At 55.4% G+C, this 20,567-nt stretch overlaps 1 protein-coding gene across 1 annotated transcript; it reads left to right on the plus strand.

Moving 5' to 3' along the window:
* The first annotated feature begins 1,499 nt into the window (after nucleotides 1-1,499).
* Nucleotides 1,500-19,206, plus strand: LOC144272227 (protein lifeguard 3-like). The gene is made up of 12 exons (XM_077830161.1): nucleotides 1,500-1,733; nucleotides 3,672-3,939; nucleotides 6,134-6,225; nucleotides 7,465-7,529; nucleotides 8,143-8,196; nucleotides 9,578-9,628; nucleotides 10,047-10,086; nucleotides 10,479-10,516; nucleotides 13,045-13,132; nucleotides 14,735-14,830; nucleotides 15,673-15,726; nucleotides 15,890-19,206. The coding sequence occupies exons 2-12, from the start codon at nucleotides 3,708-3,710 to the stop codon at nucleotides 16,031-16,033; spliced, it is 954 nt and encodes a 317-aa protein (XP_077686287.1). The 5' UTR covers nucleotides 1,500-1,733; nucleotides 3,672-3,707; the 3' UTR covers nucleotides 16,034-19,206.
* The last annotated feature ends 1,361 nt before the right edge of the window (nucleotides 19,207-20,567 follow it).

Below are 20,567 nucleotides of genomic sequence, written 5' to 3' on the forward strand. Positions count from 1 at the left end.
TCCAAATGGAGCCAGCATGTCAGATTCGTAGTACATGCCTCCACTTGCACAAGGAATGAATCCACGGGACAGGCCCCTTGCGATGTGATGTTTGCGGGAGAGGCTAGGTAGGCTGTGGATGCGAGCTTTGGAGCATCTGCTGATGGCGCTTGCCCTGAAACCGACCTCCAGCGTGTCACCCGGCTGAGAGCATGATTGAGCGAAGCAACAGAAGCCATAAGGAAAAGCAGAGTCTAACCAAGCCAAATACGACACCTGCCTGAGAGATCCAGCCCGGTGCCCGGAGACCGAACCTTGCTACAGAACATTGGACTCCAGGGACAGCGTAAGACTGCAGACCCTTGGAAAGCTAAACCCTGCGTCATAGATGTTGCCAGGCCTTCCTGCCTACACAGCTCAGCCTGGGGAGGGCCGAGCAAGGTTCTCCAGACACCAGCTATTGCCTGTTGGAGAGCTTGTCCCCGGCACTACGACTGTGGTAAGGACACCTCTCCCAAGACCTCCCACAGGCGCGAGAGCCGTCTCCTGGTACAGCTCACCCCAGTTACACCAGAGGAAGAACCTGGCACTGCGGGCAATGACTGCGAACACGGTTTCCCCATGCAGAGGATTAGTCTACGAATGCATTGCTCTTTTGGTGTTCCGGTGGGATGAGCCCCGAGGGGCGTCTGAAACCGCAGACCCAGAAGACCCCCCCCAATACCTGACCAGTCCGTCCTGGATGCCCTGGACGCTTCATTCCACCGAGGAATCCAGAGGCAACAGCAGTGGACAGAGAGAAGGGAGAAGTTGTGGACCAAGGCCTGGAGCCTGGGGTGGGGAGCACATGCCCTGCTGCTACAGAAAGGCCATCAGCCCCCGGGCTATCTGGTCCAGAGGTGAAGCCCGTCATCTGTGTAACCCTCCACCCTGCGGGTGTCTTCTCGGCTGTGCCTCTTTGTGTGATCGACAGGTGGGCGCCTGGAGCAGGCTGCCCAGTGCCGGTTAGCCTCCCCTTGTCCTCAGGTTTGAGCAGGACGCTGCATTGTGTGTGTTCATTCCCTGTGTTGTTAGATTGCCTGTCTTACACCGCTCATAATCAGAGAGCGGTGTTTGTGATCAGCTAGCAGGCTCGGGGCGTAGCTTGGTTGTATTCTGCAGCACTCTGTGTTCACCCTGAAGTGTGCAATGGGGATACCAAGTTTCCTAGCCAGGAGCAGGGTGCAGCCCCCCAGCCCAGCTCCTTGGCGTCAGCTCTCAGGGGCGAGGGCAACCCAGCCGCAGCGGTGCTGGCCAGCCGGGCTCTGTGCCCTGCCCCCATCCCACCGTGCTCGCCAAGTCAGGGCTGCGGACACGAACTCGCAATCGCTGCTGGGGGCTAACAGGGCGACTGCAACACGGTTTGATCCGGACGAGCAGCGCCCCGGGCCAATGACAAACCGGAGCAGCGCATCCTCGGCCAGTGAAGGGGGCGGGGGCACCATCTGAAACGAAAGCGATTCGGTTTAGGAGTCCGGGGAGCGAGCGAGCGAGCGTACATAGCGCCCGGGACTCTCTGCTGCGTCCCCTACCTTTCTCGGGAAGGGAGCTTGCCAAGTGCTCCAACACCCTGCTGCGTGGGTCAGGCAGCGAGCGGAATCCGGAGTGAGACCGGACCAGCACCGAATCTGCCGGGAGCCCCGGCGCTTTCCAGACCGGGGAGCCAGCCAGCCCCCTCGGAGTCAGGGCCCCTGCCGCCCCCAGGGGGAGAACAAGTAAGAGACTTAGACAGCGGGGTGGAATTGGCTTGGGGAGGGGTTACTGATTAACCCTTTCCTTCCTGCTCCCAATCAAGTCTCCCCCCCACACACACACTTCTTTCTCCGTTAGTGTCTCGTCCCTTTTGCTTTTATGTCTCTGATTGTCCCCTCTGTGCTGGGCTGTGCGCTGCTATATGGCCTGGTCGGAGTAGGATGGATTTCTTAGGGATTGCCCCCCCCCCCACCCGTGGACTGTCAGGAAAGGCACATGGGCACCCAACCCCCCCCCCCCCCCCCCAAAAAAAAAAAAAAACAAAACCAAGATACCTCCTGTGCAGGATGGAGGCCACTTCTGGTAGTGATGAGGGCAGGCATGGGTAGAGGTTTTGCCCGGTCCCGGGGATCCTGCCGGCGGGGTTAGATTGCCCGCGTGGGGAGCTGGCAGGGGAGAGCCAGGCAGCACGAGCCATCCCTCCACGCGAGCTGTGCCCAGCTTCGTCATGCAAGTTCTCGCCACAGGCCCCATCCTGTGACACATCCTGCCCTCGGGCTGCCAGTGTGAGCGCTGCCCGAGCGACGGCCGCTGGAACAGTGCGCCTGGGTCTTTGGGGAACCAGATCAGAGATCCCCGCTCGGCATTTCATGCCTGCAGAGCCCCTGGCTGGATTGTCCCAGACCCCCTGACGTCGCACACGGGGCCCTGTCTGCCAGCGTCCAGGCTTCACACTGCAAACTCCCTGGACGATCCAACACCCGGATTGTCCGACAGTCCCTAGAGCGTCTGTGCACTGGATGACTGGGGGGTGTCCGAAGCCTGGACTGTCACGGGGTGGAATCTGGGTCCTGCTTCCCATTCAGGTTCCACTTATAACGGGTTAGTATATAAGGAACAGAGGCTGCCATGGTGAGTGGCATCGGCTGCAGATGTTTCAAGCCCCGCGGTAGAAGGTGCTGCAGATGGGGGATAAGCAACCTATTGACCCGCTGGAGTCTGTAACAATTGACCGATCATCTACCAGCCCTGTATACGCCTCTCAAACGTGACCAGAATCTGTGACCCAAAAGCCCGTGGCCTCTGTCACTGGCCAACCATTTGGCTGCTCCGTGACTGATCAGGGGCTGTTGCCTCTTTCTGGCCTGACCTGACTCTTGTCAGGGTGTGACCCCCTTTGCAACAAAGTGCGATGAAATATAGGAAGAACCGTAGCGTGATCTCTGGGCGGGTGAAATTCCCCTTGAATGCAGTCAAATGACACCGCCGTTGTCTGAGGGTGCTGAAATGTACCAGCTGGGGTTCCAGCTTAGGGCATAGCCCGATCCGGCTCCTGTTTGATCTCTGGCCCGACTCCCCTGGATTTTAATGGCAGCAGGATTGGGCCCCTGTCAAAAATGCCACCTCTGTTGTCAGGCTCCTGTCTGTGTCCGGCTGCAGTGAGGAGGGTTTAAAGGGCTCCTGGCCTCTTGTGACACGAAGCCAGTGGAAGGGATTTGGGGCCATTGGTGCCAGGGTTCCTGTGAGCTGGCTCCATGGCCCTGTCTCTCCCAACCCTGGCTCGCTGGCTGGGATGTCACAGAATTGCTGCCCCGGCGCTGCATGGAGAGATCATTTGATCTGAACCCCGGAAGGACTTGGGGAGAGCAATTTGCTGCCTGGGGCCCCGGGGCCAAAATTACTTAGATGATTGTTGGCATTTAAGACCCACCCACCTAACTGACTCTTTGGTTACCAGGATCTGCCTTGCGCTGGGTCTCTTTTGAGGTCAATAATAGTCTTTATTGACCAGGCAGAAATATCACGCTGGCCATCTTGGGAGGAGGGCTCTGGCCGGTGGGTCTGCCCCTAGCTGGACTCCGGTGCACAGAGCCGCTGTGGCCCAGCGTCATGAGTTTTGGCTAAGGGTCCATGAACTGCACAGACAATAATGGCAGATTTTTCTCTCCCTCTGTCTCCAGCTGCTTGAGAGCCAGCCTGAGCCTTTGGGAGTCCCCATGTCGTACCCCAGGGCTCCCCCGCCCTACGATGACAAGAATCCCCTCTACCCCCCACAGCCTGGGGGTCACCCACAGCCCGGAGCCTATCCCGGGGGCTACCCGCAACCTGCACCCTATCCCGGGAGCTACCCGCAGCCCGGAGGGTATCCTGGGGGCTACCCACAGCCAGGAGGATATCCCCACCCAGGTGTCCCGGTACCCCCCATGTCAACACTCCCGATGAACCAAGGTAAGCTGAGCATTCACAATAGGGGGCACGGTGCAGAAACCCACTGATGGCCCATCTGGCCCCATCCCCAGAGACCAGCTTACTGCTTCTGAGATTAGAGTAAACCCACTGGGCCATCAATGTGCTGAAAGAGAGAAGGGTCCACCCCTGGTTCCAGTTGCTCTTGGTCCCGTTCTGCACAGAAGCAGGTCACCCCAGGGACCGGGGCAAAGAGAGTAACAATGGGCTGGATTCTGCTCTCAGGGGACGGGGCCAGACGTGCCATCAGGGTAGCAGTGCCCATGTGGGACTTGAGGAGTGCAAGGCAGAGGAGATGGTGGGGTGAGGGGAAGGGGTCTCTGGAAGGGCAGGGTAATGGATTCGGTGACTCGGGCTCTGCGGGGCCTGGTGTGAGTGGGGGGTTAGGAAGGGATTTCTTTGACCCCCTGGGACGGATGGGCTCCGATATGTCACTCCCCCCAGATTTGATAGAGGGGAGATGTCCCAGTAAAAGGCAAAACATTCCAATCTTCAGTCCTGTCACATCAAAGCTTACTCCTGGGGGAATTCTGAGCCAAAATATTAAAAATTCTGTGCCCGGTATTTTAAAATCTGTATATTTTATTTGTCAATATAACACAGTACAATCCATGCCAATTTCAATTATTTTGGTAATTTATTTCAAAATACCTGTCCACAAGTATGTGTGTAACAATACAGATGACAAAAAAGATTCAAGAAATATTTTTTGACAAATAGATTCCTTCCTAGGCTTATTAATACAGAATTCTGAGTAATAATTCATTTAAACTATAATACAGAACCAAATTTCCTGCTCCCCTCAGAAGCAGTGCAAAGGCTTGGGGGAGTCAGGAGTAATGGAGGGGCTGAGGGAGAGGGAAGGAGCCTGGGAGTGAACTTGGAGGGTTGTTGGGTGTGGGTTGGAGAAGTATAGGCAGTTTTTTTTGGGGGGGTGGGGATTGTTAGGGAGTTGGGGAACCTCCCCCATGCAGACCCTGCCTGACCCCTAACCTCTCCCATTCAGTCAGGTGCATCTACCCAGTCCCCATGTGTCCCTGCACCTCTGTCCCCATGTGTTCCTGCACCCTCACTTCCATTCAGCCCCTGCCCGAGTCTGTCCCCCTCGACTAGCCCTTCTGAACCCCAGTCTGTGTGATCCCCCAGCAGCCCTGTGTGCCCCGCTCTGTCTGTGTCCCACCCACATCCTGTGCCTATTCACCTGGCCCTACGGGCAGGGTGCTATAAGGAACGTGGCCTCTCCTCCCTATCGGCTGTTGACTGCTACAGCTGGTGAGCCAGATGCCCTTTGTTCTGCTGCCACAGCAGCCCCTAGTGGGCGAAAGGCATAACTGCAGGGCCTCTCTGGCAGTATTTTCTGGGGAGAAAAAAGAAATCTGCAGGGGACATGAATGCTGCGCACGAGCAATGGCACAGAATTCCTCCAGGTGTAAAAGCTGGGCTGAGCTTGGCACCAGCCAGGCCCGACAGCCAGCTGCAGTGGGATCAGATCACCTCGACCCATGGATTTGGGAGCTGGCAAGACCGTGGGGCAGCCTCTGAAACTGCAGGGTTTGGGAGAGGGAATTGGGGAAACGCCCCCAAGCTGCTGGGGGATAATCCAGGGGACAATGGCCGCTGTGCAGAGAACAATCTGTTCCATTCCTCTCCCGCACCTTAGGGCCCTGGCTGAGCCCTGCGGTGACAGGGGCAGCCACAGCCTGGCCCCGTATGTGGCTGCACAGAAATGGTCCCGGCCAGAAGGAGGTGGGGTCTGATGGAGGAGGGGAGGGCACTCGGAAACACTCAACTGATGGGCTGAGCCCGGGGGCGGGAGGGGGGAAGGAGACGGTGCCGCTAGAGAGCGGGGACGGTTACTTCCTTGTGCCGTGTGCACCCCTGGCCTCACCCTGCCGGGTACCAGGCCGGCGTCTCCTGTCTGGGCCCGGCCCTCTCGGCCATGCTGCCAGCGAGACACTTGCTGGTGCCGAGGGGCCGTTGGGCTGGGACGTCCCGCGGGGCAGCCCGCTCGTGGGGAGAGACGGTTGGGGAGGGACCTGACGCTCGGGCGGGGCAGCCCCCAACACATGACAAGTCAGCAGGGGCCCAGGAGAGCCGATGCCCCCAAGCAATGCCAGTGTTCAGGCGCTGAAGGTTCTTGGTTCCCCTTCCATTCTCCCCACTGGTCTCCCCACAGGGAACATCTGCATCCTCACCAGCTTGGGGGATGACGTCGTCAGGACTATTGACTGGGACGACAAGAGAGTGCGACACGCCTTCATCCGCAAGGTAACTCCAGAAGGAGCCGGGCTGCCTGGCCCCCGGGGGTGCAGGGTGCAGGAGCCGGGGGGATGGGTGGGGAGGGGGTGTCCCCCTCCAGACTCTGGCCCCCAGGAACAGGCTGCGGCCGGCAGGGCGAGCCTGGGTACCAGTGCGGGGCCGGGGGCCTGTGTCTGTGTGGCGAGGCCAGCGGCTACGGGCAGCGTCAGGCTCCCGTGGCTGCAGGGCCCCCCTAGTGCTGGCGGGGGCTGGAGTGGCCTGGGCTACAGAGCCCCTCCCCACGCTGTCCGGGCTAACAGGACACCTGGAGCCCGTTGGATGGGAGCCTTGGTAGGAGCTGCCCACCCTCGGGACGACAAGGGACTCGATCTCCATGGCCCACCCAGTCCCTGGCACCCTGCCCAGCTGCCATTTGGGGCATGGCAGGGGCTAGCTCCGAGTCCATCAGGAACGGGACTGAGAGCCAGCGGCTCCATCGCACCTGGGGTGCTGGGCAGCTGGGGGCAGTGACGCCTCGGGGCCGCCTTGGCGTGTCTGTGCAGGGAGCTGGGCCGGTGCTCTGTGAGTGACCCCTCTGTGCCTGCCTGTGCCCCGCGGGGGAGCTGGGCCGGTGCCCGCGGGTGACCCCTCTGTGCCTGCCTGTGCCCGCGGGGGAGCTGGGCCGGTGCCCGCGGGTGACCCCTCTGTGCCTGCCTGTGCCCCGCGGGGGAGCTGGGCCGGTGCCCGCGGGTGACCCCTCTGTGCCTGCCTGTGCCCCGCGGGGGAGCTGGGCCGGTGCCCGCGGGTGACCCCTCTGTGCCTGCCTGTGCCCGCGGGGGAGCTGGGCCGGTGCCCGCGGGTGACCCCTCTGTGCCTGCCTGTGCCCTGCGGGGGAGCTGGGCCGGTGCCCGCAGGTGACCCCTCTGTGCCTGCCTGTGCCCGCGGGGGAGCTGGGCCGGTGCCCGCGGGTGACCCCTCTGTGCCTGCCTGTGCCCGCGGGGGAGCTGGGCCGGTGCCCTGTGAGTGACCCCTCTGTGCCTGCCTGTGCCCCGCGGGGGAGCTGGGCCGGTGCCCGCGGGTGACCCCTCTGTGCCTGCCTGTGCCCGCGGGGGAGCCAGGCCGGTGCCCGCGGGTGACCCCTCTGTGCCTGCCTGTGCCCGCGGGGGAGCTGGGCCGGTGCCCGCGGGTGACCCCTCTGTGCCTGCCGGTGCCCCGCGGGGGAGCCAGGCCGGTGCCCGCGGGTGACCCCTCTGTACTTGCCTCTTTCAGGTCTACACCATCATCTCAGTCCAGCTGCTGGTGACCGTGGGCATCATCGCCGTGTTCACCTTCGTGTGAGTCTCACCTTGTCCTGAGCCCTGCCCTTGCCGCCAGCTGCTGCTGTCCCAGGGGCTGGTCCCTGCTCCACGGGGCCCCAGGAGCTGGGACATCCCAGGGAGTCTCCGGAGGAACGAAGATGACTGCCCCCAATGCCCCGTCCCCCCACTGAAGGGAGGAGCCAGAGCCTTGCCTCCGGGATGGAGATGAGCACTGTCTCACAAGGATGGGGAGCCCCACCCTGGGGCTGTTTAAAGCCAGGCTGGGTGCAGCCCTGTGGGATGGGCTGTGCGGGGTGACCCTGCCCTGCCCTGGCAGGAGTCCGGATGGATCCTGGCGGGTCTGTCTGGGGAGCTGAGCACAGAGCAGGGCAGGGTTAAAGCCCTGTCCTTGCTCCTGGACTGGGGACCCCACAGCGGGTCTGCGCTATGTGGGGGGCAAGCAACGGCTTGGGGGTGATGACGAGCAGGGAGCCTCTCACTTCCAAGCTTTCCCTTGGGTCACTCTGCTGCTCGCTAGGGCCCGCACTGTGAACACTGGGGGGGTGGAGACCACGGGGGAGCAGGGAAGGGGCCACGTGGTGACGGGTGGAGCCAGGAACCGATCTCACGCTCTTCTCCCTCTTCGCAGCTCCCCCGTCCGCACCTTTGTGCAGGGGAACGTTATTGTGTACTACGCCTCTTAGTAAGTATCACTCTGCCAACTTTGCCAACTCCCCTCCCTGCTCATCCCGGGCCCACCTGCCCTTTGGCTGGGTTCCTGTGCCGCCCTGTGAGAGCTGGCAGAGTCACCACCGCTCGGTCAGTGCGCTCCCTGCTGAGTGCCACGAGGCGCTGGTGCCCCACGCCAGAGGCAGAGGCCGCTGTGTGGGTGCCGCCTCCAGCCCCTGGTGACATGGGGAGGGAGAGGGGCAGTTAATCACTTTCTTTATGGAAAAAAACTAGGAAATCAAATGCAAAAAACTCTGCTAATACAGCTGAGGACGTCACTGTATCAAGGAAGGTTATGAAATTGCAGGTCCACCCTCAAGGATTTTTAATCAATATGTGAAATTGGGGGTGTACCATATGACTGGAGAATAAGAGAGGGAAAAAGTGATTCAGACAACCATGGACCCATGAGTCTGAGCTCAATTGTAGACAAGGCTTGAGAACAAATTTTGAAGGAAAGACTTATCAGAGGTAAATGGGATAAAGTGCAGTGGGCTCACCACAGGTAGATCATGCCAGGTGAACCTGGTCTCTTAACTGATTCTCTAGACAGGGAAATGTGGTAGATCTGTTTATCTGGATTTCAGTGAAGGACTATGTGGGAAATCATCAGTGAAGATGAGACCGGGAGGACTAGTACAGGAATTGGAAGGCAGCTAAGGAACTGGCTACGTAGCAGCTGATAATGGGTTATGCTGAAAGGCCAGAGGGAGGTGACTAGTGGTATTCCTCAGTGATTGGTCTTGGAATCAGTCTAACTTAATATTTTTGTTGGCGGCTTTGGCAGAAAATGTAGGTGTGCTTATGAAATTTGCTGGGGATACAATGCTGGGAGGCATCGTCGGTGCAGAGGAGGATCGGAATATCATCCAGGAAGCACTGGATGGCCAACAGACTGGAGAATAGAAATGGGTCATGCGTTTAGAGAATAATAAGAATTTCTGCTATAAACTGGGGGCTCCTCAGTTGGGAACGGCAGAGGAGGAGAAAAACCTGGGGTATTCGTTGACTGGAATGACTCTGAGCTACCGTGTGAGCTCAGCCGCTGCTCTGTGCCTCGGTTTCCGCTCTGTGCCATGGAGATAACACGTCCCTACTCCCAAGGCGCGAAGGGAAACGTGAGGAATGTTTGTCGGGTGCTTTGAGATCCCCAGGTGGAGGTAAAGGGCCTCACACGGCACAAGGCCAGCAGGGCAGAGCTAGTTGCTGGAGGCGCCGGGAATTGGAAAGGCCTGACTCTGTGGGTGTGAAACCTCGGCCCTTCTGCTGCCCTGCACGCGGCTCCGACCGGCCCCGGCTCCGGGTGGGCAGCAGGGCTGGGAAGGGTTCCAAGCTCTGTCTCTCTCCCTCCCCAGCGCTGTGTTCCTGGTCAGCTACCTGGTGCTGGCCTGCTGCCCGGGCCCCAGGTGAGTGTCTCCTTCACTGGGGATCAGAGAGGGCGGCCCCTCCCTCCGAGCCCGCGCCCCAGCTCCGAGTCCCCTGGGCACTAGGAAGCGGGTCGCGGGGGAGTAACTGAGGCAGGGGGCCGAGGCCAGAAAGGGCTCTGGCTCCATCCCCAAGGGGCGATGAGATGATGCTGCCCCCCAGGGTCGATTCCCGTCCATCCGGGCCGCGGTCTGCCCTGACGCGGGGGCCGGTTTTCACGGGGACACCCTGTGGCCTGCAGTCTCATTGGGCCAAAGCGGTGCCCTCACCCCAGGCGACATCATGCTGCGCTCACCCCAGAAACCCCGACCCCCACTGCGTGACCCCCGCCCCCAGCCTGCAGCGCCCTTGGCTCTGACTGCCTGCACCCTGACCTGTGTGTTCCCTGACTTCCCCCAGGAGACGCTTCCCCTGTAACCTCATCCTGCTCGCCATCTTTGTAAGTGGGGCTGTGGGACTGGGTTGTATAGCGGGGGGGGGGGCAGTGATCCTGGGAGGGGGCCCAGCCCCAGGATGGGGGGGCGCTGGGGGGGGGGGGGGAGTGGGATGGAACGAAGGGAAGGCTTTGATGGCTGAACGCTGGTTACGACTGGGCCTGGGGCACATGCATGGGGGTAGAAATAGGGGGTGTGTGTGTGATGCCATGGGCCCCCTCCTACCTCAGGGTCACACCTTTGCCTGAAACACCCCCCTCAGGCCACGTGCCCCTCCATGCCTCCTGCTGTGAATCCCCACGTCTCGGCGGGGACCTGGGAAGCCGACGCGATGCTTTGATCCCACGCTGCGGCTGGCTCCACGGCTAATCGCCCCCTTTCCTTTCGTTTGCTGCAGACGCTGGCCATGGCCTTCATGACGGGAACCATCGCCAGGTACCGCGGAGCTGGGGAAAGCCCCTCTGAGCCCCTTCCCTCCTCTGCCTTCCCCAAGTTCACCTGTTGTCAGCAAGGGGGAGGTGTGAAGCACACGCCCAGCAGGCTACTAACATCACTGTGAATAGAGACAACCCCCCTCGCTTAAAAATGAACAGAGACGTTTTTGGTAGTAAATGAGTCTCAGAAAGGCCCTTGGAAGCCAATCCCAGAACAGCCCCATCTGCAGACTTGCCATTGATCACAAAGATCCAGATCAAATCAGGTTTTTCCTCTGTTACCTGCCAAGACCCCAGCTCAGTGTCTCCCCTCGAAAACCCCTGATTTACCTTCCTACCGGGTGACCTGGACAAAAGGCTGGAATCTGGGGGTGGATATGGGAAGTTGCAAGAGGGCCATCGGAGAAGCAAGAGGGAAAACCGTGGGATAATCTGCCACACATCTTAGCTGTCTGTACACTAATGCAAAAGGTATGGCGAATCAAGAGGCAGACCTGAAAGTCTCTGCACACGTACAGAATTATGACTGAATGGGTACCCCAGAGTCTTGGGGGGATAAATCATATGGTGGGAATATTGGTAGAAGGGACCTCTTGTTCAGGAAGGCCAGCAGGGAAAAAAGGGCAGAGGTGTTGCTTTGTATAGTAAGAATATACACACTAGTTCTGAGGTCCAGAAGGAGGAGGTGAGAGGCATTCCCGTTGAAAGTCTCTGGGGGAAGCTGCCAGGGGGAAAAACAAGGGTGATGTCAAAGGAGGGGTCTACTACAGGCCCTTAAATCAGAAGGAGGAGGTAGATGATACATTTTTACAACAAAGACATATCCCAAGCCCAGGCCGTGGTGATAACAGGGGACTTTACCTATCCCTACATCTGTTGGAACAACAATACGGCAGGACATTGACTGTCCAGTCGGTTCTTAGAATTGGCCGGGAGCAACTCTTTGTTCCAGAAGGCTGGAATAACGGCAAGACGGTCATGCTGCTGAAAAGAATCTGAGGGCTCTAGTGGATCACAAATTGAAAGAGTCTTTATGACGTGAAAAAGGCAAAACTCGTTCTGGGGCGTATTAACAGGGGTGTCGTATGTAAGACACGGGCCTGACTCTGCTCAGCGCTTGGTAGGCCTCAGCTGGAATGCTGTGTCCAGGTCTGAGCACCGCACTTTAAGAAAGGTGTGAACAAACAGGAGACAGTCCAGAGAAGAGCAACAAAAACAAGAGGTTTAGAAAACCTGACCTGGGAGGAAAAGTTGAAAGAATTGGGCATGTTTAGTCTAGAGATGAGAAGGCTGCGGCAGGGCATAATAGGTCTTCACCTATGTTAAGGGCTGTTATAAAGAGAACAGTGATCAATTCTTCATGTCCACTGAGAGTAGGACAAGAAGGAATCTATTTAATCTGCAGCAGGGGAGATTTAGGAAAAGCTTTCTAACTGGACGGCTAGTTAAGCCCTGTGACAGGTGGCCTAAGGAGACAGTGAGATCCCCATCATTGGAGGTTTTTAAAAACAGGTCGGACAAATGCCTGTCAGGGATGGTCTGGGTTTACTTGGCCCTGCCTCAGCGCAGGGATGGACTAGGTGACCTCTCACGGTCCCTTCCAGGCTGACGGTTCTCTAATGGAAGGAGCAGTGCTTCCTGCCTTCCCCGCCACCAGATGTCCCCCCGTCCTGTCGTAGCTACATCGCTGACTCTCGGCAGCTCCCCTCGCGCAGGGCTTGGCAGATAACGGGGAAAGATTTTGTGTGAAGCTACCGATCACGTCTTTGTTGGCATGTGGAGCCGAGTTTGGATTTGGAATCGTTTTAAAGGAGGGGGAGGGGAAAGCTTTTTAATTCCCCTTTGACAATCAGCAACTCGCCCTGGTCATCTCGGATCTCGGGTGGGTCCCTAGAATAGCGGGAGGATCTGTCCCTGGAACGGGGTACAGCCGGGCTGAGCCATCACCACCAATCTGTTTGGCCATGTCATTGCCAACGCCTAGGGCTGCTGAAACTGGGGCAAACTGAATATGTCTCCTGGCCCTCTCCCCCTTCTGCTGACTCTATCTGGTAATTAGAGAGACAAGGTGGGTGTATTTGGTAATGTCTTTTGCAGTGCAGACAGGGAGAATAGAGATGTCCGGTGTCGGCTGCAGGTCTCCACGCACCGTCCCGGCCCTGTCATGTCTGGGTCACTAGCCCTGCGGGGGAAGTGGGCTCGGACGGAGCGGAAAGCCAGCTCCACCATGGTTCCAACTTCAGGGATCCTCCTGGCTTAGCTCAGGTTGAAGGAGTCGCCCTGGAGCCTGGACTCAAACAGGCGCCTCCTGGGGGCGAGTCACAGAACTGCAGGCTGCCTGTGATGGCTTTTCTATAGGGCCCATGGGTGCCGGGTTGGATCACCCGCCGAACACCGAGCCCATGGGATCGCACTGCTGGGGAGCGAGCCCCGGTTCTTAGCTCCCCGTTGCATGCGGAGGGTGAAGTGGGAAATAATTGAATGGCTTTTAAACCTCCCCCCCCCCTGCTTTTAACCCTTTGTGTGCAGCACGTATGACACCATGGCAGTCCTGATCGCCATGGTGATCACTGCCAAAGTGGCCATAATTGTCACCATCTTCTGCTTCCAGACCAAGGTAAGGCTCGATGGGCTTTCTGCCCGTCCAGGGCAGCGGGGACAGTGGGAGTCCGGGGATTTCCCCTCCTGAGGGCCCCCGCGGCATAGGCTGGGACAGGGCACAAGGCAGACGCTGCATCGTGCCCCTTCCCCTGGGGATCCATGCTGCCTGCACCCAGCGCTGGGAGTGACAGAGCAGGAATCGAACCTGGATCTCGTGCGGCAGCCCGGAGAGAGCTGAGTCAGTGACCCTCCAGGGCCAGCGCTTTGGGGTGTCCCTTCCGGCCGGGTGGCCATTTCCCAGCGCGGCTCCCACTGGCTGCATCCCAGCTGGGCAGCACGTTGCCCTGCGTGCTGCTGACCCTCGCTACCCAGGCTGCCACACAACATCTGTCCCATGCCACCCACCCTCAGAAAAGAGCCGATGCAGCCGATCCGTGCTGACATGGGGAGCAGATGTGCCTCAGGCTGCTCCAGGTTATGGTGCCTTCTGCAGGGGAAGCAGAGTGCGGTGCAGGGAAGATAAAAAATCTATTGTGTGTGTGGGGGGGGGTTAATTTAAAAAAAAATCTATTTTTTAAATTTTAAATTAAATACAGGTTTATTTTTTTAAAATAAAAATGTATTTAAAATTAAATTTGAAATTGGCAATTTAAGACCTAACCTTATTCTAATCTATTAAAACCATTTAAATTAAATGCAAAAAAGTAATATTAAGCAGCCCCTGTTTCCTGCCAAGTTTTAAAGAACGTCACACCACTCAGCTGGTGGAAGTCACTGGCTAAGCACCTGGAACTAGAGTTTGTTGAAGGGCTAACCCAGCTTTTGACAGCAGTAGCCACCTCTGCAGGTGTAGACAGATCATTTTCTCCGTTTCAGTTTATTCAACTAGTTCGGTTCATTCAAAGTTAAGAAACCAATTGGGGGCAGTGAAAAAGCAGGAAAGTTCATTTTCCTCTTCCAATCTCTGAATAAAAACCATGTACGAGAGGACGAGATCTACTAGTTCTAAAATCTTGAAGGACACCGTGACTAGAAACAATAAATTCAGTTCACTAACTACAGATAGTACTTCCTTTGTTTAATAAAACAGTTAGTTTTGAATGCAAAACATGTTTTGATCAACTTTTTTTTACGTATCTAGCACCTTTAAGGTAGTTTTATTTAATGACCAAAAAATCGCTGTTTTTCTATATTTTTATTGTTTGAATTTCCATCCAAACAGAGCTTGATGCAAATCACAACGTAATCATCATCTGGTAAAAAGTTAAGCTACGTAACTGTTTAAATAGATGTGTATAGATCTAGTGTCTCCTCCTGGTTAGCAAAGAGAAGCACCAAATTTAGTGTAAAAGCTCTATTTAGTTGCAAGTTTACCTGTTTTAATGGTTGCCAACCAATGAGCTATTGTCCTTAGGACAGTAACTACAACGTACAAATGCAAATCACGATTACAATCAATGATTTAAATCAAGGTTTCCCTCTTGCTGATTTAAATCATGGTTAAAATCGGTGATGGACATGGCTTTGATTTAAGTCAGTCCATCCTGGTGCAGCAGGATGGCTGTGTTCCGCTGTGCTCTGTGGGTCTCTCAGTGACTTATCTTCCTCCCGCTGGCAGGTGGATTTCACATCATGTACCGGGCTGTTCTGTGTGCTAGGGATCGTCGTCCTTCTGACCTCGATAGTCTCTGCCATCGTCCTCTACTACAAATATGTGAGTAGTGGCTGCTCCTTGTAACATGGGGACTTGGGGAGACCTATTCAGGGACAGACCAGAACATGATACCAATGCTGCCCTCTGCAGGCCCCATCCATATCTGCAGAACTTAAGCACAACGTTTCCAGCATGGCACATGTGACCTGCCTGAGTATGCAGAGAACCTGAAGCAGTAGCCCCGACAGATGGGTGACCTCTCTCATTTACACAGGGGAGATGTTAACTCTGAAACCTAATTATGGCAAATCGGAATGTCAGCAGCAGGGAGATTTCATCCCTGATCACATCAAGTTCTGGGCAGGGGGTGAATGAAGTTACCAAAACTTTATCTCTCAAACGGATCCCACTTCAGCAACTTACCCCAAAGCAAATCTCTGTCCCTGAGCCAACTGCACTCAGCCACAGCTTGTGGTCAGCCAGGGATTTTGGCGGATGTTTTGCTGACAGCGGAAGTATTGCCTGGGAGACTTGGTCCACCTTAAAAGGCAGCTGTGGTGCAGACATGGTATTTGGGAGGGGTGGGTAGCTAAAATCAGATCATTGTTCTTCACTCCACCCTGAAGCTGTACCTCCTTGAGCTCAAACAAGAGAGAGCAACTTGCCACCTTTCATAGCTGAGCAGGATTACACCTGGTTGATGCTTGGATGGGAGACTTCTGAGAAAACCCCGAGTGCATCTGGTTGACGTGTGGGTGACTCAGTAGAGGGTGCTCTCCCCTCTGCGTTGGTGTTGACCCTAGAGCCCCGAGTTGTGCAAGGGGGCGCTGTGTTGCTGGAGTTGCTCTTTCAGACGATATGCAAACCCAAGAATCCTGACACCCTGTAGTCTCTTTCTGTAGATTCAATGGGTCCACATGGTGTTTGTGGCCGTGGTTGCGATCGCCTTCACCCTGGTGAGTAACGTTGCTGAGCCGGGAGCCTCCTATGTGGGCTGCTGCGTCGGATGCATTCCTGGGGCGGGTGTGGGAGGATGGAGGCAGCTCCTGGCTCAGGTACGTGGGGCTGAGGATCTGTAGTGGCGTGGCTGACCCATCGCCCTGTCTGTGGTCTCCCCAGTTCCTAGCCTACGACACCCAGGTGCTGGTAGGGACCAAGGAGTACAACCTCAGCCCCGAGGAGTACGTCTTCGGCGCCCTGGAGATCTACGTGGACATCGTCTACATCTTCTTGTTCCTGCTGCGGTTCCTGGGCTGTAAATAAAGCCTCTAGGGGGGCTCCCGGCTGGCATGGCCCAGGGCCGAGGAGTGCTCTGGGAACACCTTGCTTCCTTCCTGCTTCTGTTCCTTTCTCCCTCCTTGCCCCGGCGTGTGTCACCCAGCCAATGGCCTCTGGTTTCCCTCCTTCCCCGGGGAGCCCAGCGTGGGATTCCCACAGTCTGTGCCTAGAGGAGTAGTGGGCAAGACTGTGCCCTGGAGAAGCCCAGTAATGAGGCTTTGCCCAGCAATGAAGCCAACGTTGGCAGATTTCTGCCTGCCCTGTTAATTGCTCGGCTGCCCTCTGTGCTCCCACATGGTCTCCCATCTTTCTTTGCTCCCCACACTGCCCCCAGGGATGTGTCAATGCACCAAGTTCATCCCCATAACAGCCCTCAGAACTCGGTGCCAGGCAAGGCACCTGCCCCCAGACCCACGCACAAGGCCCCTCTGCCAGCACTGCCTGCTAAGACAAGGGGGCACCTCATATTCCCCAAAAATAGCTGAGAGAGGGCATTTCTGGACATCACGTTCCACATGTTGAGCAGTGAGATCAGATCCTGCACCCTAAGGAGAAGTGAATTCACTTCTCTTGTGGTAGAGAGCAGGCGGGTCAAGGCTTCCGTCTCTCACCTTAACGTAAGCCTGACCTATCCCGCCCCATGCCTGGCAAGCAGCGTTACTCCGAAATAATTTGCTGGATGATTTGAGTTGCCTGGAGCTGCCTGAGATCAAGCTTGAGACATGTCAGCCCCAGCTGCTGTTTGGGCCCAGGTGAGATGCCACAGGGGAGGGGAAAGCTCGGCAGAGGGGCAGCACCTTCATCAAATCCAAACCCACTCAAAGAAGAGCAGAAAGACAGGGGCTCGGTCCTCGCCCCGATCCAAGCCCCGGTGTGCAAGCTCCTTCTGTCCTGCAGAGCGCCCTCCAGTGAGGAGAAGCAGAGGGGGCTGCGATCAATGCAAGGGGAAATTTTTTTTACACGTCCTAGACATCAGTATTTTCCCAGCACAGTTGTTACCCTGTGTCTGAGATTGGGGTTTTTTTAACAGTACAACAAAAATCTTTGGGGTTAACAATACTGCTTTGGTCTCTGGTTTGTTACGTGCCTTAAACTAGCCTTATGTTAAGTTGTTTTTTTTTTTTAAATCTCCTTAGCTACAGCCTGTGAAGTGTACACAAGAGAGACCCAGGCTGGCTTTTGACAGGTTTCTGTTCTTCTTAATTCAATGTATTTTATCCTTGGTACGCAAAGGTTTTTGTATCAAGCTGCCATACTGTATATGTGACTAGGCCGGAAAGCCAAAGGGCCTTGAAATAACACCGTTTGACGGGGGGAGGCGAATGGCACAAGGGGAATTGCAAAGAACCGTGCTGTGTGTGTTGCTCATGCTGTCTAGTAAGAGAGTCGCTGATTGCAGGAGGAAACAGAACTGGGGCTGCAGGAAGGGGCCGCAGGCAGCATTGTAAGTCACCACCCCTAATTCTAGAGGCTGGAACAGGTGCTGTAAGGGGGGGCGGGATGGGGCAGAACGCTGCATTGGAGCACTCTGGCTCCCCCAGGGCAGTGCTGGTGAAGCGGGGGGCAGCAGCTGAACCCAGAGCCGGCTCCCAGTGCCTCCTGGGAAGAGCAGGCTCAGAGCAGGGCGGCTGGATCAGAATCCCCAGGCGAACGGCCAAAAGGGCAGGGGAAGTGGGGGTGCAGCCAGCGTCAACCCTTTGTGCTCCTCCCACGACGCTAGCGGCTTGGGCCAGCCTTGTTCACTCAGTGCCTTAAATCCTGATGTCCCTGGCAGATGATTTGAGGTCAGCACAGCACATGGCCGGGAGTCGCCCCTTTCACGGCCAGCCCTCCTCAGATCTGTGCTACGCCCATCTAGGAAGGGAGACCTGCCCGTTCTGGGTGCCGGCCTGGAGGCAGAGCTGCTGATGAGCAGAGCCCGGCTCTGTCCTGGCTGAGGGCGGGGGCGTTGGCCAGCTGGTGTTAGCTTTGCTATGCAAAGGGCTGCCGGGTGCGCTGCAGAGGTTAGTGGATTGGCTCAACGGCCCCCCGTGCAGGACAGACCGAGAGACCCCTTCCCTGGGAGTGCTCCGCTAGCCAGGTTCGGAGTGGTCCCCAGTCCATGCAGCAGGGGCCGTGAGGGGATGGCCGTATAGCATAAGCTGTATTATATTCTAATGCTGCAGCCAGTGGGAGCAGCGCGGTCGGCTTCCGGCACCAAAGAACAGGGTGCGGTCAATAAAGCCACGCTATGGCATAAAGAGCTAATGTGATCCTGGGATGTACAGCGAGGGGAGTGGTGAATAGGATCAGAGAGGTGATTGTAGCAGATCTACATGCAGCCCTGGCGAGACAGATACTGGCATATTGCGTACGGTTCTGGTGCCCACTGTGGCCTTACGCCCCAAGTTCTTCTCCGTAATAATATTATGTGCTTTTGGTATAACTATGGGGTATTTTGTGCAAGATAAGGCATGTGAGATCTCATTGCAAAGGTTGTGATTTACTAAATGGGATTATCCTATTTGTGTGCATGTATCATTTTGGTATCTGAAGTTAGGAATGTTGTTTATGAATCTATTACAAATGTGTTTACATCTGGGGAATGCCCACTAGGCAAAATGCAATCAGTCTAGATGGCTGGCTGGGAAGGGCCATTAGGGAAAACAATCGGTCTTAGAAGATGCTAATATCCCACTGGGGAGCCTTCCTGGGGACATTACAAACACCCTCTGTCTTATGGCTGCTATGGCCCTACAGAGGCATCATAGAATACCAGTGTTTTTCCACTGAAAGGTGTGGGAACTAAAGTTGGAGACAAAGGATTCCCGCCATATGCAAAAGCTATATAAGGCAGGGGAGTGACATCATCATGGTTCTTCACTGACTCCCCGCTCAAAGGAGACTCCTGGAAACATCTGAGAAACAAGGACTGAACGGGATGTGGGGGGAAGGGCTGAACCCAGGCTAGAGGGGTTTCTAGCCTGTGAAAGGAATATTTGGGGTTTTAAGCTGCAAGCAAGTGCAGCTGGCCCTCAAGAACCTCTGCAAACTGCCTAAACCAACAGTTAGGGTGAGAATTTGCAGCTCATATCCAACTTCTTTAGTATATTAAGCTTAGATTGTGTTTTTGTTTATTTGCAAGGTAATCTGCTTTGATCTGTTTGCTACCCCTTAGAATCACTTAACATCTATCTTTTGTAGTTAATAAATTTATTTTTGCTTTCTCTAAAACCAGTATGTGCAGGAGTCATAATTTGGGGTAGAAAGCTGTGTATACTCCTCTCCACACTGAGGGAGGGGGGCACATTTCATGAACTTACAGTTCCAGGTGGCCCCCGGGGGGAACCAGTCACACCCACATTTTTAAAAGGATGTTGGAAAACGAGTGGGTATAGGAAAGAGACAAAAAAAAAATATGGTTCAGTGGTTGGGAAAAATGCCTTACAGTTAAACTTCCAGAGCGGAATGGGTTTCGTTTAACACACAGATGACCGAGGGGTGACTTGACTACAGGTAAGCAGTGGAGGGTTATATTTTTATCATTATACCTTGCTAAATGTCAGTTTCACCAGACACACCAACTGACTCAAAAGATTCCCGTGGATAATAATTGAAATTTACAGATAGGCAAAGGAAGAAAAACGCTACTGGGGACTTTTGAATTAGGCTTGTTACAAATGGACTAGCGCAGTGGCTCTCAACCTTCCCAGACAACTGTCCCCCTTTGTGGACTCTCATAAGTCTTACATACCCCAAGTTTCACCTCATTTGAAAAACTACTTGCTTACAAAATCAGACATAGTACTATAAAAGTGTCACCACCCACTATCACTCACAAGTTGCTGACTTTCTCATTTTTACCATATAACTATAAAATTTTGCCCAGGATTGATATCAGGCTAATGAGCCTATAAATACTTGGGTCATCCTGCTTGCCCTTTTTTAATATTGGCACAACATTAGCACTCATTCTAGTCCTCTGGACTTTCCCCAGGATTCCAAGATTTATTAAAAATTAACATCAACGGGCCAGAGTTCTCCTCAGCCAGCTCTTTTAAGACCTGGGTCTGCTCATTTAAAAATGCTTATCCTATTAGGGGCTGATTAACATCCTCTTTAGTTACAAAAAGACTGCAAAATACTTTATCCTCCTCCCGATTCGAGCACAAAATCCTGCTTCTTTCCAAATACAGAGAGGAAATATTTATTGAACACTTCTGCCTTTTCTGCATCGTTAGTAATGGTTTTACCATCTCCATCGAGTAATGGACCTGTGCCATTGCTAGGATGTCTTTTGTTCAGACTCTAAAAAAACTCCCTTTGATTGTCGTCAGCCCTGCCAGCCATGGATTTTTCCCTGATGTCTTGAGCTTTCCACAGACATTTTCTCCTGTCAACGCAACTGCCGAAACTCAGCCTGAGAGCCCAGGTAGCCAAGTAAGACCCCTGTGTCTATACTTTAAACAGAGGTGATGTCCTGCCACGGGGGTTGGAGAAGGAGAGTTGCCCAGTAGAAATGACAAAGGGAATGTCTCAG

The sequence above is a fragment of the Eretmochelys imbricata genome, chromosome 11 (genome assembly GCF_965152235.1).
Source record: "Eretmochelys imbricata isolate rEreImb1 chromosome 11, rEreImb1.hap1, whole genome shotgun sequence".
NCBI lineage: Eukaryota > Metazoa > Chordata > Testudines > Cheloniidae > Eretmochelys > Eretmochelys imbricata.